This window comes from Adiantum capillus-veneris, chromosome 6 (genome assembly GCF_014529385.1).
Source record: "Adiantum capillus-veneris isolate H3 chromosome 6, ASM1452938v2, whole genome shotgun sequence".
NCBI classification, from domain to species: Eukaryota; Viridiplantae; Streptophyta; class Polypodiopsida; order Polypodiales; family Pteridaceae; genus Adiantum; species Adiantum capillus-veneris.
In genome coordinates, this window is record NC_140936.1 from 24053344 (window position 1) to 24078855 (window position 25512).

The following is a 25512-nucleotide window of genomic DNA, read 5'->3' on the forward strand; positions in this document are numbered from 1 at the left end:
TGCACCTTCACGCACAGTGTCCATTCACTTTGTTTGTGTCCATTGCACTATCTCATTAAAGAACGGAAGGCTCTCCCTTCTGTAAGTAAAAGGAACCTTGAGCACAGTTCGGAGCACTCATCTTGAGCAAAGTTCAACATTCATTCCATTGCCCTTTACATTGGTATCAGAGGTAGTGTTCTGTATCACTCAAGGAAAGAACCACAAGAACCACAAAATTCATTTAATTTTTGCTTGTTGCGGTCGCACGTAACCCAAGACCTCTTGGGCGTGTCGATTCCTAATCGTGTTTTTGAAGAGTGACAAGAAACCCAAGAAAGAAGGGCTTGTCCAGCCTCCCCTTGTGCCTCTTTTCACTCATTGAGAACAGACCGTGCACTTAGCGGCCGGCCAATCGACATGAGGTGGGAAAAAGCAACCTTGGTGTGAGCGCAAGACCGCCAAGGGGTGCGCCCGCAAAAAAGAGCAGAACTCGGGTGAAGAGAAGATCCTTCTCTAACACAGATTGCAAGCGAAAGAAGAACCTCAAGACCCACAAGAACCTCAAGACCCTCAAGAACCCCAAGAACCAAGACCCCCAAGAACCCAAGTTCCTCGAAAACTTAAGAACCCAAGACCACAGACCGCCTACAGATACACGTCGGACGAACCACCCGACCATAGCCACCATCCGGCAGCTCCCCCATGCTGGGGCCGGCGTCCGAGGACGTAGGCGTGCACCTGTAAGACCGAGCGTCTCATACCACCCGGCCTCACCTCCTCGAGGTGAGGCCGGGTGCGGGCTAACCACTGGCACTCTACCAGTAGGGTCGATAACTACAAATGAGGCCTTGGCCTCCCTTTTATAATAATGGCCGGCCACACTGGCCATGTTCACACTACGTCCGCCCGGACACTAGACGCCCATCCTAACGGCATCTAGGCTAGATCTCCTCTTTTGTGAGCGGGACATAACATACTTCCCCGCTTAAGAACCGTTGATGTCCTCATCAATGAAGTGGGGATACTGAGCCTTCAAAGCTCTAACAGGTTCCCAAGTAGCAAACCTTTCAGATTGACCCTTCCATTTAATTAAGTACTCGTCATAAGCCTTCTGACGTGAATGACGGGTATGATGATCTAAAACTGCTTCTGGTTCTTGAGGAATATACTCAATTTGCATATCTTGCATATCTAGCTAAAAGCTTATAATGCTTTCCTGTTCACATAGTCTTGGAATCCTTGGGTATCTTCAGATAAACCCATTGTCCCACATCTAGAGTCCTTGGAGACCTCTTTTGATTACCATAAGTAGTGACTCGATCACGGGTCGTTCTTATACTATCCTTAGCCAATTCGAGCATTTCTTGCGTGTCATACAGGAAATCACGAGCTTGGCGTTCCTTGCCATTCTCTAAGCCAATAGCAATTGGGGATTTAGGCTCAAATCCATACATCAGCATAAACGGGCTAAATCCAGAAGCAGAATGCTTGCTACTATTATAGGAAAACTTTAACTGTGAAAGATATCTTTCCCAATCAGACTGCCTGTGAGAGACATAAGCTCTCAACATGTCCTCTAATGTCTGATTCATCCTCTCAGTTTGTCCGTCGGACTCAGGATGGTCAGAAGACGACATACTCAACTTCGTCTGAAGATGAGCAAACACATCTTGCCAAAATCGGCCAGTGAACTTAGTATCTCGATCACTGACAATATCCTCTGGCAAACCATACAGCTTATGAAGCTGATCGACAAATAAAACCGCCAACTCATGGCTTTTTACTGTCGACTTCGTTGGTATAAACTTCGTCATTTTTGTGAGTCTATCGACCACAACCCAAATAGCGTCATTGCCCCGACTAGTATTTGGCAAACCAACGATGAAGTCCATGGAAATACTCTGTCACTTGGCATCGGGGATTTCCAATGGATGTAGCAGGCCAGCTTTCCTAGGACGCTCTGCCTTATTGACATGACACTGAGCGCATCTCTTCACATAGCTCTCTATGTAAAAGCGCATTCTTGGCCAATAGAAATATCGTTTGACCAAAGCCAAAGTTCTCTGGATGCCTGGGTGCCCAGCGCTAGGAACATCGTGGCATTCGCACAAAATCCTTTGTCGAACCTCATCGATTTCTGGCACGCAGACTTTACCATTTTTGAACAATAGTCCACCTCTAATGGAATATTGTCGCTATCTCGTGTGTGAGCTTCCATTATCAAGGAGTACGGTCATGTCGTGACCATTGATCTTCCCAAGGAAACGGAGAAGGTCGTGCTTATCAAACACTTTGGTGATAAAAGTACAATTAGTGCATGAACTGTGCGCTAAATGATGGATTTCAACTTGAATGACATCAGAGTTACCTGAGATCTCGTGAATCTGAACCGAAGGGCGGCCTTGCCGTTTCTTTGTCTTCTTTTTGGGGCAACCCTTGATTTGGTGACCCGTCTGGCCACATCCAAAGCAAGCCCCCTTCTTCACTGCATCAGCAACTCAAGCATTTCTGGTTTTCTTCTTCTCCTGAGAAGATCTCGGCGGTGATTTGGACTTATGTTGGGATCGGGGTCGCTTCCTCGAAGCACCCTCATCGGATTGATGGTCTGCATTTCTTTTCTTCTCATAATTCGCTCCATTTATTAAATGGAACCTCCTGGCCTTTGCCACTGCATCCTAGACGTCAGTCGGGGCTTTGTCCTTGATTAAGGCCCAACGGTAATCCTCATGCAATCCCAACAGGTACATGTGCACCGCGTGTGTAGAATCCACCTTGCAGAAGGTGAGCGCCTCTTTGAAAGCTGTCGTATACTTATCAAAAGATAGAGTTTTCATTGAAAGACTCTGCAGTTTGGCATAAGCTTTCAAAGGGTCCATTTTGGCAAAATCCCTCTTGAATTTCACACAAAATCAGCCCATGTCGTAGGCTTCTCTATCATGTCGCGCCACCAGGTAAGCGCCTTACTGTGCAGATAGAGAGGAATCGTCTGAATCCTCCATTCATCATGCTCCCCATGGAGATCAAAATACGTGGTCCACTGATGCAGCCAGTTATTTACGACCAGTTCCATACACTCCTCTTCACCTGAGAAATTTGTAGTTTTGTACAGAATTGTGGCAGTCAGCCCACCCTGTGAACGCCCAAAAGCAGCAATTTGCGTCCACAATTGTTGAAGATGGGTTTCGCCCTCGATTTTCTAAAGCAGTAAGCCGGGAACTAAGCCCTTGCATGACCCCTTCGAGAGAGGCCAAGCGAAGGTTCGTCTGAACGTTCGCGTTTTCCAGAGCGGTAACACGCTGGTCGAAACTCTGGAAAGTACTTGTAATCCATGTGTAGAGAGCATGCGTGAATGGAATTTGGATATTACTTGGCGCGTTGTCACGCTGCACATCTGAGCTGGAGGAATCCATGGCAGAGCGCGTGAAAAACTGGAAATTTCATGCAAATCTGGGTCTTTTCTACACTTTTCGGTCACGAAAAGTTGAACTTCGAGGAGCTCTTCGCATCGGCGTGAGCGTCTGAAGGCGGACAAGTGATGGCGGGAGCGCGAGAGCACGAGCAGGTGAGAGAGAGCAGGCTCGGGAGAGGAGCAGGAGAGTCAAAAAACTCAATTCTCTGCAACTTACAAGTCTCTGTAAGTGAGTTTTAATAAAACTCAAGTTTCAGACCATACTTTTAAAAAAAACCCAAAATATCCTCGCCAATTAAAATAAAAGGGATCACTTGATTTAAATAAACCAAGCTTAAGTGATATCGTAAAAAAAACTCCAACGCAGAACTAAAAAAAAAAATCGTTCGGCTGCTCTGCCGTACGGATGCCGCGTGGAGTGAGGGAGAGAGCACATGCGCATGAGTTTGGGGAGCTTACGCTCGCATGTGCCACACACACGATGGGCTGCCAGTCGAGCACCACGCTGGACAAAAAAAACAACGCATGCTGGAAGCCAACGCTAGAAGCCTGTCTCTCTTCCATTGTCTCCTGCAGATGCGAATAAACACACAGAGAGGTCTCTCTCTCTCTCTCTCTCTCTCTCTCTCTCTCTCTCTCTCTCTCTCTCTCTCTCTCTCTACAACACACAAAAGAGGAGCACAGAGAAGGATTAGAGAAAGATTAGAACTTTTATGTGCTGAATTTAGTCTGAAGTCAACAGATAAATAAATAAACCACTGATTTTCATCGAAAATCAGTAAAAGCAATAAAAGTCCATCAATTCTCAACACTTTCACCTGCCAATTTGCTGATTTTCAACCGAACATTATTTTCTTACCTACAAACATACTTTCAAGAAGAAAAGTAAGTAATTTCAGCAAATTAATCACTAACAATTACATGAAATTGAGGTTACCCGACTCAGACGGATCCGCAAGTGTGCACACGGTCCATTCCGTAGCCAAGCCGGCTCTGATACCATGAAACGAACGAGGGGAGAGGATCTCCCGACTACACAGACCGCCTACAGATACACGTCGGACGAACCACCCGACCATAGCCACCATCCGGTGGCTCCCCCGTGCTAGGGCCAACGTCCGAGGACATAGGCGTGCACCTATAAGACAGAGCGTCCCATACCACCAGGCCTCACCTCCTCGAGGTGACCTCGCGCACTCCTAGCCTCACGGGCTCACCACTGGCACTCTGCCAGTGGGATCGATAACTGTAAATGAGGCCTTGGCCTCCCTTTTATAATAATGGGCGGCCACACTGGCCATGTTCACACTACGTCCGCCCGGACACTGGACGCCCATCTCGACGGCATCTGGGCTAGATCCCCTCTCTTGTGAGCGGGACATAACACTTCGCTTGGAGGTCATGAGCATGAGAGAGGCGACGAAGACATTTCCCCACCAGGACGTTTTTCCGACCCTCCCCTTTCCCCATCTACGACAAGGATTGCACTAACTCCTACGGAGGAGTTGAAGCAAATGTTTATGGAAAGGAAGTTAGAGCGCGAAGAAAGAAAAGCAGAAAGAGAAGTAGAAAGAAAGGCCTACGAAGAACGAAGGGCAGCCATAGATCGTGAATACGAAGACAGAGTGGCAGTCATTGAGCGTGAAGCACGATTGGAAGCCAAAGAAAGACAAGCAGAATATGATCGCGAGAACAAAGCAAGAAAAGAAAAGAGTGACCAACACATTAAAGAGTTCTTGCCACTCTTTTCTATTGTGCAGGCGCAATTTGCACAGAATCAGGAGAAGGAGACTCTCTCAGTCTCTTCTTCTCCAAAGCATGTCACACGAGATTTGCATGATGATAAGCATGATGATTTGTATGACAATGACGAGCATGATGATTTGCATGATCAAGATGTGATTTCTCACAAGCATGATGATTTGTGTGTTCAAGACGGGATTGTTCCCAAGGATGATGTCTTAGTTGATACTTTTTCTAGTGAAGCTAACCTCATTGCATGATCATCAACATTCTCATCAGAATCCATCAGAACCCATCAGGGAAATTTTCCAGTGCATTAAAACCTATTTTTGACATTTTTCACTTATTTATTAAGTGACTTTTGTTGGGAACTAGGTAGTGCAATTTTACTAAGATAATATATAAGCAAACCAGAGTTCGCACTTTCTAGTAGAAGAGGCAGCAGGAGCATTGCTCAACGGGTCACTTCTCAGCAAGAACAAGACCCCTTCAACCTGGCGTTTTTTGAGCCAAACACGCCAGTGTTTTCTCTCCAACAGCCTCAGCATTTTCAGCCCCCTTCATTGGCGTTTTCAGCCCCTTGCATTGGCGTTTTCCAACCAGCAAATTTCAGCAAGAAGAAGCCTCAGCAGGTAGCGTTTTTCAGCCTAAGATTTCAGCGTTTTCTAAGCCTTCAAGATAGCGTTTACAACAGCCAGCCTATTGGCATTTTTGGACAGCGTTTTTGGTGAGCAAGATCAGTGATTTAACACCAACAACTTAGCATTTTTTAGCACCCCCAGACCAGCGTTTTTGTAGCAGCAAAACAGCCAGCCACATAGCGTTTTTCAGCAACGATTCCACCTCAGCATGCCAGCGTTTTGCATCAACAAATTCAGCAGATAGAAGCCCAGCAGATCCAACGATTCCAAGCAAGAAAGGACAGCCCGAAAAGAAGCCTCCCAAGCATTCAGTTTTCAGCCATAGTCCCACCATGGTCGGCACCACCGTCGGCCTCGACATAGCCATTAGATTTGCATCGATATCTTGTATCAGATTGTGCAATCAATAGTAGACTACTCTCGCCATCGAGTGGGGCCCTTGGTGGAGGGGTTTACAACTCCCTGGTGTCGTATTCTCTTCTCTCTCTATGTCACGATTGTGACTATGTTAACAGCAATACATCTACTCCTAGTTACAGATATGCGAAGTGCCATGCCAAGTAGAACCCCTGCGCTTGGATGGTCACGACCCTTCGCTCAAAAGACATACCTCTTCGCCAAAAGCCACACTCCTTCGACGACTGGTCACACCCTTCACCCTACAGATGCGACTCTTCGCCTAATGGTTGCAGCCCTTCGCCGAAAGGATGTGTCTTTACGTCTAAAGTCATGTCTCTTCACCAAGAGATGTGTCTTTTCATTTGTGTCTCTTCGTCTCCTATATAAGGAGCCTATTGTACTCAGTTTTTAACAAGTCAATCAATCAATTACAAAGTCTTCTAAGTCTTGTTCTGAGTTCAGTTTCAGTTTCTTAAGTCTTAATCATGAGTTTAAGTACTTAATTAAGGATTAGCGACTAGAATCCTTACAGTGGTATCAGAGCAACTTTTTCCCAGGACCCGAAGGTTGTGAGCCTCTTACCCTCATTGCTACTCTCCCCCTTCCCGGAGTTGTATGGAAGCAGCAGAAATATGGATTATCTACCAGAATATATGAGGTAACCTGAACACTTTCTCTTTTAAATAAAAACATAAAGAGACAAAGATGGGTGTGTACGACATACCAGTTGGATGCCTCTTCATCGAAAGGTGTCCCTTCGTGCCAAAAGGTGGAAACCCTTCGCTGGCAGGCACCCTTTCGCACCACTGCTGAAATTCAGCAGAGAAAACTCAGCAGAGGAAGAAAATTCAGCAGAGGAAAATTCAGCAAATAAAACAAAAATTCAGCACATACCCTTTGCCGGTGATTGCACCTTTTCATCACTGAGCTTGCATCTCTTGGAAGTGAAACACTCCACCCTTTGGCAGATGAAGCAGTGTGCCTCTTGGAGCTTACCCCTCACGTGCTCACCCTTTGAGTGGGCAGCCCTTCATATGTGCCTTCTCACTCAGACACACCCTCTCCCTGGCGTACAGGATCAAAGGGCGGAACCCTTCTCTGGCAGCGATTTCTCTTCCCAGCGCACCCTTTCAAGTAGCGTAAGCTTCTGGATTGTGCAATCACTCCTTACGGCAGCGTTTCAATGAAATTCACGCTACAATAGAGTTTTGGCTGCTTCTTTGAAGCCTAGCTTACATTTCTCTGCTCTTTTTCTCATCATGACAGCAGAGCTGCACGACATTCACCCCCTCTGAACCTGCACAGCCTCCGGTCTGTGCCAATAGCACTTCAATCTGCATCTGCTACAGGTACCTTAAGTTCTTTCCATCATCAGACTCACATTACTGGTAAACCTATGAAAAACAAAATAAGGCTTATACCCTATCATCAATGTTTTAGCTTAATCATTAGGTAGATTTCCATTAGAAATCTCTGAACTGTATCTGCCGTATCTTCAAAGCATTCAATCATGGATAACTTGCTTAGTGAACCCCGCCAGACTCAAGTGCTCCAGTTAATGATGCACACGGCTTGACCATTAAGTTCTCTCTTAAGGAACCCTGTCAAGCTCAAGTATGCCTTACTCTGTCTGCATACGGAATGGCCGTCAAGTCCTTTACCTCAAGTTTAAAATATTGGCCGGCCACTTTCAAAGTGGGTCGGACCAATTTAATAAGGTGCGAATTCATTAAACTTGAAAAAAAAAAAAAAAAAAAACACCACACCAAGCAATATCAAAATTTGCACGCTGCTCTTCCTCCCAACGCTGGATTTATGGGCCTTCTCTGCGCACGTGCCACATGGTTGACGGAGAATTCATTGCACCCGTCCCATTTCTCTCGTTTATAGATGAGATCTTGAAGTTCTATCCTAACACACGATGTAAGCATTATACTCGATACTCCCAAACTCTAAGTATTGTGATTCCCGATATCCCGGAGCCGAAACCCAATCGAGATAGCGTTCCTGTTCTCGGAGTACCCGTTCTAGAACCTGTTCCTACAGCAGTACCTACTCTCACACGGGTTCCAGTTCCCGGCTTCCAGGATTACTTGGTCTATGTAACCCACCGTCATGCCGCTCCAAAAACAATTCCTGCTCTCGAAGTATCAATTCATGAGCTTGTTCCAAGTTATCAATTACTTGCTATAAGGAGTCAGCATGACTGGATCACAAGATGGCGACAACAATATTATGTTCGAGGATCCGATAGCAGTTCTCAAAAAGCAGATGGCAGCAATTTCAACAAGCCTCGCATCAATTCACACTCGCTTGGAGTAGATGCAGACGCAGACCTCTTCCCGGAGTCATATTACCACTTCTCAGACTACAAATGCTTTTTCTCCGCCATCTTTTGAAGCTTTAGTGGTCGACCGAGAAGAACCACTCAAACTAAAGGCTCCGGAAATCAAATTCTCTCACCCAAAGCATGGTTTCTCAGAGACAACTAGACACAAAGTACCTTCGTGCGAGCAGCAAAAGTCTCAGCATGAGTATTCTTGGAAAAGTTACAGCTCTAAGCAACCAACTTCTTATTGGAATCATCAGCAACAAAAGTAGCAATATGAAGCTTCCAACAGATCATCAACAATATCAAAATGGGCTTACTTAGTGGCACATACATCCGACCCTAGTCAAGTACTCGGTCGTGAACGCCGCGACGCTAGACAAGTTCCCCCTCGCGAGCCAAGCCCTACATTTAAGTCTTTCTTGTCTGATGGTGGTAAAGTTGAAGATTTATTGATCCTTTCCTTGTGCAAGAGGACCCTTCAGAGGTCTAAGAGGCGACAACTCCCTCGACCTCCCCCTTCCCAGCTGGAAGCCTTAATACCCGCTGAGAAAGCTGAAGATTCAGAAGATTCCAGTTCTTATGTGACAACCAACAAGCACATAAAACCTTCTTTGGCCGTGATCCAGGCAAGAAAATTGGCCTCGTCACCGCCCTTACAGAATACAGTCTTTGTCTCTAAAAAGATACCAGATGCTACAGTGAATGATAATTCTTCAAACTTGAAGACTCCAATCCTTACCTTCAGCGGTGCAAAGGATAAAGCAGATACAGACTCTTGCGGCCCGACTTTAGTCGCTGCAAATGAATCCTTGGACACAACTTGTTCCACAGATAAACCTTTACAGATGGATATACATTCAAAAACTACTCTGTCTCAGTCTACGACATCCCTTCAGGAGGATTTTACTGTTCCAGACAAACCACTAGAATACCTTATAGATTTCCAACCAGTGGTCATCACTCAACAGAAAACTCAAGTCAGTTTACCAATAATTTCACCCGAAGCAGATACAGATTCAATCTTTTCTTGGACAAAGCTCGAAGTTACAAATGACTTTGATAAAGACACTTATCAAGTTGCAGATATGATCTGTTTTCTGTTTGGCAAAATAGTCATGGTCAATAACAGTGCCATGACGTGGGACTTTACAGAAAGAGCTTTTGATGCAAAAGCACAACAACAATACATTTCTTTCTCTCGGAGTTTCTACAACTACCCTGGGTTTTACTTAAAGAGGGAGGGAATGTCACGATTGTGACTATGTTAACAGCAATACATCTACTCCTAGTTGCAGATATGCGAAGTGCCATGCCAAGCAGAACCCCTGCGCTTGGATGGTCACGACCCTTCGCTCAAAAGACATACCTCTTCGCCAAAAGCCACACTCCTTCGACGACTGGTCACACCCTTCACCCTACAGATGCGACTCTTCGCCTAATGGTTGCAGCTCTTCGCCGAAAGGATGTGTCTTTACGTCTAAAGTCATGTCTCTTCACCAGGAGACGTGTCTTTTCATTTGTGTCTCTTTGTCTCCTATATAAGGAGCCTATTGTACTAAGATTTTAACAAGTCAATCAATTACAGAGTCTTCTAAGTCTTGTTCTGAGTTCAGTTTCAGTTTCTTAAGTCTTAATCATGAGTTTAAGTACTTAATTAAGGATTAGCGACTAGAATCCTTACACTCTCTCTCAGTCTCATGCACCTTCACGCACAGTGTCCATTCACTTTGTTTGTGTCCATTGCACTATCTCATTAAAGAACGGAAGGCTCTCCCTTCCGTAAGTAAAAGGAACCTTCAGCACAGTTCGGAGCACTCATCTTGAGCAAAGTTCAACATTCATTCTGCTGCACTTTACAGGTGTAGGCCAAAATCCCTCCCCTTGAGAATGGTAGTCAACAAGGGTGTAGGGCATAAGTGCCTCCCCTAGAGAGTTGTAAGCAACTAGGGTGTAGGAACAGATTCAAAATTGGTGTCTCCAAATTTCAAAGGTGTGACTCCGGTGCCGGAGCATCAAAGGTTGATAGTGCTTGTGTTAAATCTTTGTAGCTCATGTGTAGATGTCCATAGGTGTCCAGTTGAGTTCCTGGCACTCATAGGCAATGATTGCCTCGTCCAAGTTATTTTCTCCTACTTCGTTGGTGTCGAGATCTAGTGATATTTCTTTTTGCTCAAAGTCCATGGTGATCAAAATTGTGCCGCCCTTTGAACAAGTGATGCAAAAGCAAAATGGGGGTCTTCCCAATAGGAAAATGATCCTCTATGGTAGTGTCTATGCCCATCGATGATACAGATGATGCTAATTGATGACAATGATCATGAAAATGCAAAATTGCTTGTGCGAAGTGGATGCAAAGTACAGAGTAGCTAATTTGTGAAATCAGATTATCTTGTGACAAGCTGAAGGTGGCCTTCGCCACGATTGCCTCGATGCTTCGTGAGAAAGCCACTTATGTTAAGTCCAAGGGCTTTAAAAAATTGCAAGGTCTCAAAGGCCGTGTGAAGCACGGCCGGCAGTTGTAATTGTTGACGTCAGCAGTGACAATAGAGCTGGTTACAAAGCAGAGTGTGACTGTAGATGGGTGTGCAAGGTCATATAGCTGGTGCATGTAGCAATCCTAGTATGTCGTGTATGCGAGGGATGTAGGAGCCAGCAAACGGTGCACACGAACTATATTCACCAGGTAGAGTGATAACTGTAGAGCGCCGGCTGCCGGGTAGCAGGCTGGTGAGGCTTGTTGAGCTTTCAGCAAAAGGTAGCAAGCAACAAAGATAAATGGCGTCGGTAGCAGAGGTTAATTGTAAGGTGCAGCGGAACGAATGTTGAACTTTGCTCAAGATGAGTGCTCCGAACTGTGCTCAAGGTTCCGTTTACTTAGGGAAGGGAGAGCCTTCCGTTCTTTAATGAGAGAGTGCACTGGACACAAACAAAGTGAATGGACACTGTAAATGGAAGTGCATGAGACTCAGAGCTAGAGAGAAAAGAGAATACGACACCAGAATGTTGTCAAACCCTCCTCCGAAGGCCCCACTCTCTATGGCGAGAGCGGTCTACTTATTATTGCACAAATCTCTACAATGCTTGGACTTGCCGAGCGACGATGAGGACGACAACGAGACAGGCTGAAATTTGAAAATGCTAAGGGACTGAAATCTGCAAATCTTTATCTGCTGAATTATGACTCTATGCCGATGACGATGTCGATGGCGACGATGCGACGACGACGTGCTGAAACCTCAGATGCTGAAATCTGCGTTTTCCGGGCTGAATCTGCAAACTTCGATGGATCTAACCGTGCGGTGAGGATCTGCTGCGGGAAGGTGAGATCTGCGAGGTTTGGGACTTCTACAGCGGGTGCTAACCGCTGAAAACTGAAAACGCTGATGCTTGTGGGGGATTCCCTCGCAAAGATCTGCAAAAGCTGAAGTGTCTTGCAGATGCAAAAACGCTAGGGCTGAAAATGGTCTTGTTGTGGAGAATCTCCTAACGCTGGGGCTTCTGCTTGGTCTGATATCGCCAAGGATCTGCAAGAGCAAAAACGCTGGCTGATCTGGTCCAAAAACGCTAGCTTTATGCTGCGAAGCAAAAATGCTAGGGCATCTGGGATTCTGCTGAGAAGTTGCTTGTTGAGTGAGTGCTCTTGCTGCCTCTTCTGCCCAAGAGTGCTAGCTCTAGTTTGCTTATATATTATCTTATCAAAATTGCCCTACCTAGTTTCCAACAAAAGTCACTTATAAATAATAAGTGAAAAATGTCAAAAAGTAGGGTAAATAGGTTTAATGCACTGGAAAATTTCCCTGATGAATTCTGATGGTAATGCTGATGATCATGCTGTGTGCAACCGGAGGATATGCATCTAATCTAAGTGTCTGGACATGCACGGTCTGCGAACAATCTCACAAAAGTGCCAGATCACTTCCTATTCTAGACTGACTTGACTGAATTGAACACTGGTCATGCTGTAGCTTGTCCACGAACACATAGGGTTGGATGTGTCACGTGACATCCCCTCCTTTTCAAAGTGAGGTACTGGTACCGAACCGTATGGCGTCGAGAGAGGTCGCCAACAACATTCGGAATCCTGGAAAGGACGCTTTGCCGGCCCACTCGGATGCGTGGGTCGTGCGATACTTGAACTTCATAAAGGTCTGCAACGCTTGCTTCTTTGGGCCGCGCCAAAAGCGACAAAATCATATGTATCTCCCTCTATGCTTCAACTTTGTCTATGGACGTAGGGCCATCTTCTTCAAGAATCTCCAAGGCTGAAAATTCCTAAAACCACTTCCAACACAAAAACATGAACATACCTATTCCACGTAAGGTGACTGGAAAAAATCTTGTCATCCTAAAAACTGTGCATGCAATGTAAATGAACGAATAGACGAAGTGCCAAACCGTTCACCACACACACGCAAACAATGAGATCGAATCTTGTCTTGCTGATCTAAATCAATCAACTGTGGCAATTCACAACGGAAATGCCCATGCTTCGTGCTCATACTTTCTTGTGCTCTTTCTACAACTGTGTCGTGCCAAGGAAGAGACATGGAATGTGACTTCCTTGAATGCATACTTTTCCGCTTTTCATGAATAATCCGCATACATCCGTGCTCATTCACGAGCGAATCGTGCTCAACGTACAATATGGCATGCCTATGAAAAGAAATCACATAAAGATACTGACTAAAATACAGGAAATGATCACGAATGGAACACTCGATCAATGCGTGCTGACTAATCATTCGAACACATAGTACTTCCAGTGGGGTTCCTTGGACCTAGGCTCGAGAGCCAAGATCGGTTCTTCGTGTTTGATCGAATCTTCCTGTGGGGGTTCTGTGGCCCTCAACTCGAGAGCCAAGATCGGTTCTTCGTGATTGATCGAATCTGCAATGAGGTTAGCTTCATTAAGGAAAGTATCAACTAACACATCATCCTTGTGAACAATCCCATCATCTTCATGCAACTCATCATGCTTGTCATTATCATTCAAATCATCATGCTTATCATTGTCATTCAAATCATGTGTGTCATGCTTGGGAGAAGAAGAGACGGAGAGAGCCTCCTTCTCCTGAATCTATTCAAACTGCGCCTGCACAATACAAAAGAGTCGCAAGAACTCTTTCATGTGTTGGTCGCCCTTTTCTTTTCGTGCTTTGTTCTCACGATCAAATTCTGCTTGTCTTGCTTTGTTCTCACGATCAAATTTAGCTTGTCTTTCCAAGCGTGCTTGCGCGTGCTCACGCTCTATGGCTGCCATTCTGTCTTCGTATTCACGATCTATGGCTGCCCTTCTTTCTACGGATTCACGATCCATGGTTGCCATTCTTTCTGCTTTTCTTGCTTTGCGTTCTAACTCCCTGTCCATCATCCTCTTGTCAAAAGCCTCCATAGGAGTTAGTGCAATCCTTGTCGTAGATGGGGAAGAGGGAGGGTCGGAAAAACCTCCTGGTGGGGAAAATTCTTCTTCGCCTCTCTCATACTCATCACCTCCATGCGAAGTATCCATTCCGCTTCGAGTGATGACCATCCACTGAAGTCTTGGGTTCTTGTGGTCTTGGGTTCTTAAGTTCACAAGGAACTTGGGTTCTTGGGGGTCTTGGTTCTTGGGGCTCTTGAGTTCTTGAGGTTCTTGCGGGTCTTGAGGTTCTTGAGATTCTTGTTTCGCTTGCAATCTGTGTTAGAGAAGGATCTTCTCGTTATCCGAGTTCTGCTCTTTTCCGTGGGTGCAACCCTTGGCGACCTTGCGCTCACACCAAGGTTGCTTTTTCCCACCTCACGTCGATTGGCCGGCCACTAAGTGCACGGTCCGCTCTCAATGAGTAAAAAGAGGCACAAGGGGAGGCTGGACAAGCCCTTCTTTCTTGGGATTCCTGTCACTCTTCAAAAACACGATTAGGAACCAACACGCCCAAGCGAACTTGGGTTACGTGTAACTGCAACAAGCAAAAAAAAATTATGTGGTTCTTGTGGTTCTTTCCTTCAATTATACAGAACACTATCAAAGCTCTAATACCAATGTTAGGTGCAGCGGAAAGCTCAAGATGAGTGCTCCGAACTGTGCTCAAGGTTCCTTTTACTTAGGGAAGGAAGAGCCTTCCGTTCTTTAATGAGAGAGTGCAATGGACACAAACAAAGTGAATGGACACTGTGAATGGAAGTGCATGAGACTGAGAGCTAGAGAGAGAAGAGAATACGACACCAGAATGTTGTCAAACCCTCCTTCGAAGGCCCCACTCTCTATGGCGAGAGAGATCTACTTCTGATTGCACAAATCTCTAGAATGCTTGGACTTGCCGACGATGTCGACGACGATGAGGACGATGACGAGACGGGCTGAAATCTGAAAATGCTAAGGGACTGAAATCTGCAAATCTTTATCTACTGAATTCTGACTCTATGCCAATGACGATATCGATGGCGACGATGCGACGACGACGCGCTGTAAACGAAGATGTTGAAGTCTGCGTTTTCCGGGCTGAATCTGCAAACTTCGATGGATCTGACCGTGCGGCGAGGATCTGTTGTGGGAAGGTGAGATCTGCAAGGTTTGGAACTTCTACTGCGGGTGCTAACTACTGAAAACTGAAAACGTTGATGCTTGTGGGGATTCCGTCGCGAAGATCTGCAAAAACGATGAAGTGTCTTGCAGATGCAAAAACGATAGGGCTAAAAATGGTTTTGCTGATGAGAATCTGCTAACGTTGGGGCTTCTGCTTGGTCTGCTATCGCGAGGGATTTGCAAGAGCAAAAACGCTGGCTGATCTGGTCCAAAAACGCTAGCTTTATGCTGTGAAGCAAAAACACTAGGGCATCTGGGGTTCTGCTGAGAAGTTGCCTGTTGAGCGAGTGCTCCTGTTGCCTCTTCTGCCAAAAAGTGCTAGCTCTAGTTTGCTTATATATTATCTTATCAAAATTGCCCTACCTAGTTTCCAACAAAAGTCACTTATAAATAATAAGTGAAAAATATCAAAAATAGGGAAAATAGGTTTAATGCACTGAAAAATTCCCCTGATGGATTCTGATGGTAATGCTGATGATCATGCTGTGTGCAACTGGAGGATATGCATCTAATCTAAGTGTCTGGACATGCACGGTCTGCGAACAGACTCACAAAAGTGCCAGATCACTTCCTATTCTAGACTGACTTGACTGAATTGAAGACTGGTCATGTTGTAGCTTGTCCACGAACACATAGGGTTGGATGTGTCACGTGACATTAATGGAAAGTTTTGGAGCAGGTGGATGCGGAGCAAAGGATGAGAGTAGCCAACAGGCAGAGCTTGAACTAGGCAGTATGACCCTTGGACTGCTTGTCGTCAGTGGGCAACAAGCTTTGATGGCTTTTGGGCACCAATGACTTCAACAACCAGAGCTTCAGCTATGGTGTGACGATAGTTGAGCAGTAGCGTGGCTTATCGTCAAGCAGTAGTGTGGCTTTGTGCTCCAAATGCCTTTCGCGAGTGCTAAACAATGACTCCAAAAAGTCGCGCAGCAAGTACAGTGTAGCATTCAATCAAATGGTGGGACAAGGGCCGAAAGCTATGGTTTAGCTTACGGTGGGGCTCCAACACGACAGACTGCAAAAGATTCACGAGCGAGGGTCGTGCTAGGCTTTCAATGCTCCCTATAGCAAAAGGTTGTGCCAACTTGAAGGCAGTGGGGAAGCATGAAAATACTTTGGCTATTTTGGTTAAGGATCGACCCAATTTAAGAAATGGCCTTGGGCATTTAATGAGAGTTCATGTGCAAAGGTTGGTCGAGAATCTTTTGAGCTTGGACTAGAAAGGTTAAAGAAAAAGAAAATCAAGAAGTCCTCCTAACGGAATTAGCATAGGGTAGTGGCACATTGCATGAGAGCAAAGCATAGTTACCCGGAACGCGGAACGGGAACGGCGACGGAATCCCCCGCGGAACGGGGGAACGGTGAGGGGTTCGGAACGGGAACGACACGGAATGGGGGGCATAAAAACACCCAAATAATGCAATTTTAAGCTCTGTGTGATTGAATAATAGTGGTGTCAGAGTCCTTTGACTCTAATACTCACAAAAAACTTGATTTGAAGACCATTCAACCTTACTATGGCCAACGTGTGTCGTATAGACTTGAGAGCTTGAGGGGGGAGGGACGCAAAGAGAGAGAGAGAGAGAGAGAGAGAGAGAGAGAGAGAGAGAGAGAGAGAGAGAAAGTGGGAGACTCGACTCTTGAGAGAGCTTGAGAGAGAGGGGGAGAGGGAGAGAGCCTTGTCGACTCTAGAGTCTAGAGGCTAGACTAACAAGGCTAGAGCTTGAGAGTCAGGACTCGAGACTCGAGAGGGTAGAGCTTGAGCTTTGAAGCTTGTGTGCACAGTGAAGGTAAGGGGTGGGGGGAAGGGCATTTAAGAAGGGGGAGCCTCACAAGATAAAGCTCAAAAATCTGAAAATCTGCCATTCCCAGCCGTTTCAGGCTGGCCGTTCCGGTACCAAATCCCCCTGCGGAGCGGCCAGCCGTTCCGGGCTATGAAAACCCTCCGGAACACCGTTCTGGCGTTCCCAGCCCACAGGGGGGCGTTGCCTGATAACTCTCGAGCAAAGTATATGCCCATGTGCTATTTACAATTAGGAATCTCTGTTGCCTAAATAAAAATGCAGAGAAGTTTGATTCAACCAAGTACATTAGGGAGAAGATCTACTTGATCTAGCATAGAAGTAAATGACCTAGGATCTAAGCCGAGCGCTCTGATACCACTTGAAAGGTGCTATTAAGGGTAAATACAAGTTCCATTCATGATTATGACATGCTTAATGAAAACACTAATCAAGAGTAAAATAGAATCTAGGATATCAAAGCAGAGATGGCTAGTTGCTACTCATGATGCAAAGACTACAAAGGCCTGTATATATAGGCACCAAGTGGAATCTTCTTGTGACATCATAGATGACTAAAGCATAGAAGTAGGTGGCATCTAGTGTAGGTAGGTCTGGAGAGGTTCCCATGGTGTGAGTCAGGCACAAACCCTAACAGGTGATGTAGAAAGCAACCAAATCAACTATCAATCCTGTCCGCTGCACATGGAACCACTGGTACTAAGCTGGCTCCATATCCCCCTCTGAAGGGAGAACACTAGAACCATGGATAACTATCATAACTCTCCAACAGTCTCTGCATGTGTAACCCGGATCACCAACGGTAGGTGAGTCCGAAAGAAAAATAATGTACTTGTGGAATCTGGAACCAGATCTGGAGAACCAAAAAGAATGTCTCCCCACTGTAAAATGCCGGCTAAGTGTAACTGGTTCCTAGTCCGAGAAGAACCGCTATCCACCTGTACGAAAGATAACATATCAGTCTAAGGATAAGGGAAGTAGGTGTGTGCTTAGTGGTATAGTCTCCAGGGATCAATCTCGAAGACGAGGCATAGGATTTTTGCTCGGATACACTAGGAAGAGCAACTGTCACACCACAAATCCGAAAGACAAGGCCACCACCGAAATGGCTAAGGAAGAACATTTGCCAAGATACTAACTGCATCGTGGGCACAAGCACACCATCCAAAACCACAAGAAATGGGTAAAGAAACACCGTGCATGGTACCCGCTGAATGGAGCACTAGAAGTCGACTTTAGAAGATAACCTGGAAGTTATCATAGGGACGGGCACCACAAGAACAGACTGAACAACTTTAAGCACTTCAAATAACACTGAACTAAACTCAAAAGTATACTCTGAGATAACAATTATCTCAACCCCACGTCGGAACAGAGCAAACACTGTCATTGAAAGCTCCAAAGCTAAAGCTGAGAATTCCCCCAAAGATAGGAGGTCCCCCTCCAACTCAATCCTGGGAAAAGAGAATTAAGTACCACCAGAAATAAATTTGAGACAACCTGGAGTAAAACTGCTTCCTCTGTAACTGAATAGCAAGACCTGAATCTCATGGAACTGGAGACTCAGAGAATCACACCATCCATAAGCTCGGATTGCCAAGAATAGGAAGACCTGAAAGGTCGTCACCTGAGGATCATGTCTGCCAAAGCAGCCAACGGGATCCCCAAAGACCTAGCTACTCAAACTCCTTGAGATCAAACCAAATGTCTGCCACATCTCTGTGAAAGTGCGCGTGTGAGAGAGAGAGAGTCACAGAAACAGAAGAGTGCACTTAATACTTTTCAAATTAATCAAGCTTTTTCACATGAGAATACAAGACAAAGATAAAGAAGTAACGCAGAAGACGGACACAACACTAGGGACGAGAAGATGGGCTTGTCCCCTCCACCCGCCCTTGTAGGAGATTTCTTATTAATTCTTAGACTTTGACAAGCACATGAACTTGAAACGGAATTCACCGTTCATATCCCGAATTTGTTCTAATGCATTAGAATGCATGGATTCATAAGCTAAATTGCTGAAATTTGTCGTACATGTAGCCAGGAATGACTAATCTGTCTTGCACTGTGATCTTCTGGGCGGGGAAATGCCTTTGGAGCTTGCTTCAACGCGGAAAACTGAGCGAAGAGCCGGTATTCTTGCTTACCTAAGTGCGGCCTTACCCCGGAGAGACGCACTCGAGATTCGTGGATCATCTGCGACCTTAGCCGGGAGCTGTGGGAACCTCGCACGGCTCTCACAAGAGCTCTACGCACGAGTTTGCTACTGGGAGAGAGAACAGGCTGAACTAGATGCTGAAAGAGAGGAGGCTCTCTCTACTTGTTTGCTTCTGCATAAAACCCCCCAGAGGAAGCGCTAGTACTATTGTATGCTTGGGCGACTGCTCTAGACACCAAGCGTTGCATGAGGGAGGGAGAGAGAGTTCGTTAAAAAAATTCCACACTGATCTACAGTTTGTTTTACGTTGAAGCTAAGTTTTTTTTAAGGTTCATTAATTTGGCCACGTTCAAACTAGCTGGCCATTTAATTTATAAGGCTTTTTAACCTTTGCACATAAAAAGGGGCATAAATTCCCACTTTTTTGGCCATTCTAGGACATTATCAACCCGGTCAATTTTGTATCCCTTCCGACTCAATTCTGCCAACACTTGCCGGTACGTACTTACATTGTCCGGCCGGCCACTTGTGTAGGCGACCACAGTGAAAATATTTAATTATAAATTTATGATCCTACTAGGGACACCATCTTATTCATACGCTTCTTTTGATCTATTCTACACTGTGTCCGGCTATTGCTCTACTTATCATACTATCCAGACACGAATAAATTCCAAGATTACACTGGGCCTCAACACTTGATGCTGAACAAACCGCATGAAGCCGAAGATGTGAGGCAAATGATGAAGATGTCTGCTGCGATGTCCACTGAAGGACAATACTCCGGTGAACTCCGCGAGTGTAGCAGCAGTCTGGGTGGTCCCAACCTCCGAGAGATCTCCAGAGTCCATGGTAAAGTGCCGTTACAAGCAGTGTAGCAAATTGATACTACGTGAAGATCTCGAGCTGAGTGTATAAAACAACTCCTTGTCCTGAAAGAAGTGCCAATAGACATGCATGTGTCGTGCCGAATAGGATATGTGGTGTCTGTAGTCAAACCAGTTTAGAGAAAATAAGAAAGCCCAGGAACCGTCATGAGAATGACCGGAAGCCTGTCAATGCATGAACCTGTAACCAAGTGTGGCCACGTGGCTAAGCTGTATAAAACTCCAGGAAGACCAGATGTAGCAATCTGCGCCGTAAACGTCCTCCGAAACAAGGAAAGCCAAACTAAACAATCTGCATTGTAGAAGCTACCTAAGCTACAACAATCACCGATAGACCGCACGGACCACCATCAGATGGTGTCTTATCAGTAGGTAGGGTAATCCAAGATGAGGGGAAAGCCAGACTCAACAGTCTGCGCTGTGAAGGGCCTATGAGAAGAGGTGTGGTCAGACCAAGCTTTCTGCACATAATCATCCTGTATGAAGCAGGGAAGTCAAACTCAACAGTCTGCGTTGTGAAGAACCTCTCAGAAGAGGAAAAGCCAGACCAATCTATTTGCGCCATCTTGTCTGTATCTCGTGCCTCCAATCCTCCGTGTCAACCAGAAGAAGATCCTACTGTTTTCCAAACACTTCTTCCTGAAGAGGAAGCTGGATAGCTCCTCCTCTGGATCCAACAACCGCATGCATGCTCCCCCTACGGGAAGGCACAGTAGCATGACTCCATTTGGCAGTCCAGCATTGCTACACATCTTGAAGCCTCCATCGGGTTCCCCTCAGTGAGAGAGGTCGGGGTAATCAAGGGTAAAGACGGGGAAGTCGTAGACAAGGATCCAAGGCCTCCACATACCCAAATCTGCTCTAGACTTGGAGAAAACCAGAAAACAACAGCAAGCTTCTTCCCTCTCAATTATGTCCAAAGCCGCACCGGATGAGCCACATACGAGCATCCAAGTGGTCGTATCACCATAGGGCTCTGATACCATGTCAAATGTGGCTACAAAAGATGCAATGAAGACAAGAATTGGCTCGTGATCCGGTGGGTACTTCGACTCCAATCTAGAACACCTGCAATGCCAGACACATGAACAAGGCACACCTCTGGAGAAGAGAGCACTGAGGTAGAAAGAGATAGGACATTTGAGAATGAGAGAGAGAGAGAGGTGGGAAAGGCTCTCTATGCTGATAACAATCTACTCATACAAGTGACGAAGGGTGGCCTGACATGCCTAATGGATAGACACGAGATGCACACAACTGCGACAGCTACTAACACTGCCAACTGGTCCTGCACACGAGATCACTGACATGGCCACACCTAGCATTGATCCATCTCCTGGCAAAGGAAGAACGAGAGAGAGAGAGAGAGAGAGAGAGAGCGAGAGAGCTCAATCTCTGCTCTCCTAGGCCAGGACGAAAGGATGGTGCTACGCCTCTCACTGAGATGCCCACGGGACGGCTGCCCTAAGAGGATCCCAAGGAGGGAAAGATTTGTTGCCCATGTCTGTCCTAGCAAGGGATCGCCACCACGAGGATACTGCCATCATCTGAAAACCTCCACTTGGCTGCCATAGTCACAGAGGACGCCCATTTTTCGGCTTCTCGTCCCGCCTTTTCTGTCCCCACTTGCTGTCCCGCCCTCTTTTTTACACTAAAAATCCATTTGAGCCTTGTCCCCACTCCTCGGGACGCGTCCCTTGTGACTATGGTGACTAGTCGCCCACCAAAAACATTGGGGGCTGCTAGGGAAAACATTGGGGTTGTTGAGGAAAACGTTAGAGCTGCTGGTGGTAAAAAAGCTAGGACTGACTACCTGCTGGTGAGCTCCTCATGCTGCCCCTTGGGGTGCCCAGAGAGGGCGCCCCTGAAGTGGGGCTGAATGCACTACAAAAGGTGATCCCCCCTAGCTCCCTATATAAGCCTATGCTCAGCCTGCCCAACCCACACCTCCAGCCCCACGACCTTGTAATTATCCCATAAATAGGAAAAAATACAGGGAGTGGTCCATAGCGTCTTGGGAAAGCGGAGAGATGCCTAGGGGGAACAGAAGCCTACATTGCCATGGAACCAAGCCAAAACCCGAGCTAAACATGGCTAGACACAACCCAACATGAGAGACCTACTTGACATCCTTGTCACCGGATTTGAAAACCCGCATCTTGCGGTGACGCTTGTTGTTATCCTTCTTGAACTTGAGCTTCTCTTTGATATTACAGAGAGAAGTAGTAGGAGTTTTCTTCTTTGAAGAAGGCTTAGATACTGTATGAGAAGTAGAAGTAGTAGTATAATTTGGAGAGTATGATGGAGAAGAGATAGAGACATCCTTGCTTTCGTTCAGCAAAGAGAGTTCTTTTTCCTAGCCCTTGCTCTTGGAAGGCTGATTGTTCCAATCTGAGATCCTCATGCGCTTCGGCACCTTCTTCCACGCTTTTCTCCTACGGGTTGTTACCCCCGGCAAGATTTTCCTGATGCCTGTATCCATCTGTTTCTTGCGACTTCTTGATTCCTTCTAAAAAAATTTGAACACCCGGCAGCATGAGAAGCTGCTGCAATTCCGCGAGTTGAACTTGTACTTGCTGAAGTTCATCTTTAGCGATTCTTCTATGGCTCGTAATGATTCTTCCCGTTCCTTCCCGAAATCGTCCTCCTTTGCAGAGAAAGAGAGGAATTCGAACTCCCGATACCATTGTCACAAACAAGAGCTCACACGAAATAATCAACAAGCTGAAAACACGTAAGCCTTCAACCAAAAGAGACGAGGAAGAAGATCAAACACCACCTGCAAGAAAACCAGCCAGCCACACACAACCTAGCAGCACAAGCAACCACAGACAATGAAATAAAGCCGCCAGCATACAAAAGTAGATAGGCAAGCAAACAAGATAAACATCCGAAAAGAAGACCCTGCCAATAAACCAAATAAATAAATGAGAAAACGCCCCAAAAAGGCAAATATTGAACTTTGTTGAAGTGGCTTGCACTCATATCTACATTCTCTCTTCTAAAGTATTTTCAAAATCTAAGTCACCAACGCTTTCACTCTCACCTCTCAAGGAACTCCATTCACTTGGTCTCTATGTCTGTCACAAGCCACCATTGCCCAATTATCAAAATTACACAGGTTACAGTGTTGTTGCACATAGACGCACTCCCAGACATACCCTTCTTCAAATGTGCAGCACAGTTTATTGCTCCATTCCTATATTACTTCAAACACCATGAAAAAGGCCCGTATTGACCTTCAACCAAGCATCCCTCAAGCATATCTACATTCTCTCTAAAGCTTTTTCGTAGATTTGATTGTGAAGATTGCCCTAACAAACCAACAACCTATTTCGATTGACAAAAAGGTCCGCTACTCAAAATTCTTTCAATGTCTCTTCGGTTTAGTCAATCTCTTAGCCCCAAGACATTTTCAACAGCAACTTTTCTCGTGATAAAGTGTGCTTTTTCCCTTCCATTATATCATCATGAAAACTTCAGACCTCTAAGTGATCATACTAATGGTGTCCTTCAAGTTTCTGTATTATAACACGGACTGGTGGTCAGCCATGTTTAAGCTGGAAGCCGGCAAGATACTTAAGAGTTGAGAAAAAGGAAAGAAAAAACTGGAGACGTACCGTAAATACCCGCAGGAACTGTGCAAGGCAAAGCAGCAATTGTTGGCAGCAAAAACCATCACAATCACAGGACAGTTGCAACATGTGGAATGAAGCCAAACCTGACAGTGGTGAGCACAATCCCAAAAACAAAGCGTGCCATAAAAGGGCACAAGGACTACTCACTGGTGGCTGCGACGAAGGCAAGCAGGAAATAGAAGCCGAAGAGAGTGAGCTTGGGAGAGGAGTTGGAGCGAGTAATGTGGTAGAGGAAGCCCAAATAGGGGAAGAGTGACGCTGCAAAGAGCTGGGAGGCGAGGCTCTGTGAGTTTATATTGATGCCACTGCCTACTGTGGGCGCCCAAGGGTCTACAATCTGAAGCAGCAAACCCACGACAGCTTTGCCATCTTCAACGAGCTCCGCCCCAGTAACTGCGACTGCTACTGCTACTCGTGGTGGCTTCTTCTGCCTTCGGAAGCAGCTATTGTTACAAAGTTGGGGTGAACGAACACAAGAGAACGAGGAGCGGTATGGGGATATGGCTACCCACAGTTTGGGGACACAAAGACTCATATTGGTCGCAACGGTGTACAGGGACTTGAATGTAGGGAATATGGCAACCCACAAGTAGGTGATACACATTTTGGAAAGGAAATGAGGAGGAGAATCTTGGTAGATCTCTTTGAACAACGTCGAAGATTTTAACCAGTCTGCATGAAAGCACTCTCTCTCTCTCTCTCTCTCTCTCTCTCTCTCTCTCTCTTCGTGAATTTGGTTGTCTGCCTGGGATCTCTCTCTCTCTCTCTCTCTCTCTCTCTCTCTCTCTCTCTCTCTCTCTCTCTCTCGGTGCAGGGGTTGCTATCAGAGAGGTTGTTCGCGTCTCTCTCTCCCCTCTCAACTTGCTATCAGAGAGGTCGTTCGCGTCTCTCTCTCTCTCTCTCTCTCTCTCTCTCTCTCTCTCTCTCTCTCTCTCTCTCTCTCTCTGCAAAGCCTGTTTGCATCTCCCGCACACGCGACCTCTGCAGGGGTTGCCTTGTTGCATAGCATGAGGGAGGACGCATGGCTATAGTGGGGAGGGTGCAGAGCAGGGCGTCAAAGCGTACTAGGTGCAAGAGGAGGGCGGTGAGGTAGCACGCAAAGAGGGGGAGAACATCCCGACGGGGTGCTGTGGGGAGGGAATATTCTTGTTTAATAAATTTCTTTAACGTGTAGCCAGTAGTACGGGGTACCAGCTGGGATAAATTCACAAAACATCCCGTTAGTTCAAGGGGGTAAAATGAGAAGGAAAAGGGAACTAAAGGAAAGGGCAGGGGAGGGCACGTGGAGGTCATGTGCCTCTGTTGCATTCTCTCTCTCTCTCTCTCTCTCTCTCTCTCTCTCTCTCTCTCTCTCTCTCTCTCTCTCTCTCTCTCTATCGAGAGAGGCCTATTTGCTGGTTCTATTTGCGCCAAGCAAGGCTGCAACCCCGTCGGGGCCTCTCGATCTCTGTCTGTGTGAGGCCTTGCTGGTGGCTCTAACTGCATGAGGAAAGCCCATAGCTATGCAAGGCACCTCTCTGAGGCAAGGGGTAGAGAGAAAGAGTGTTGAGAGTCGGGACATGGTCGTCGAGACTGATTGCTCCCCAAGGGTAATAGAGGAAGTGGAATATGCTGGGGTGATAAGGGATTTTATTTAAACGGGTGCCAGTAGTAGGACCCTATTACCCAACTAGAAAAATCCTTTAAAAAACGAGAATCTGACGTGATTCAGAGGGCGTGAGCAGGAGGTGAGACAATGCGCAGGTGTTAGATGACGGAGGGGTAGACAGTTGGCCAGGTTGGAACACGAGCCTTGAAGGCAACGACAACGCTACATGTAGTTGAGGAAAGGAGTTTTGTTAAAAGTTAAGGACGTCTTCAGAGCACCAATTGCTTGGGTGCAAAGTTGGTTAGGGAAATGCTCGCATGACTCATGTGCTGGCTCGTGAGAGTTCAAATCGTGCGATGCAAGTATTG

The 25512-nt window shown here is 46.1% G+C and overlaps 1 protein-coding gene across 1 annotated transcript in view; it reads right to left on the minus strand.

Moving 5' to 3' along the window:
- LOC147455264 (1-acyl-sn-glycerol-3-phosphate acyltransferase) overlaps positions 1–24133 on the minus strand; it is a 30083-nt gene extending 5950 nt beyond the window's left edge. The window contains exons 1-2 of the mRNA XM_086514087.1: positions 23704–24133; positions 23539–23556 (exon numbers count right to left, since the gene is read on the minus strand). Coding sequence (XP_086370213.1) covers positions 23539–23556; positions 23704–24091 — 406 coding nt within the window. The 5' untranslated portion in view covers positions 24092–24133. The remainder of the gene's footprint in view (positions 1–23538; positions 23557–23703) is intronic.
- Positions 24134–25512: the final 1379 nt, after the last annotated feature.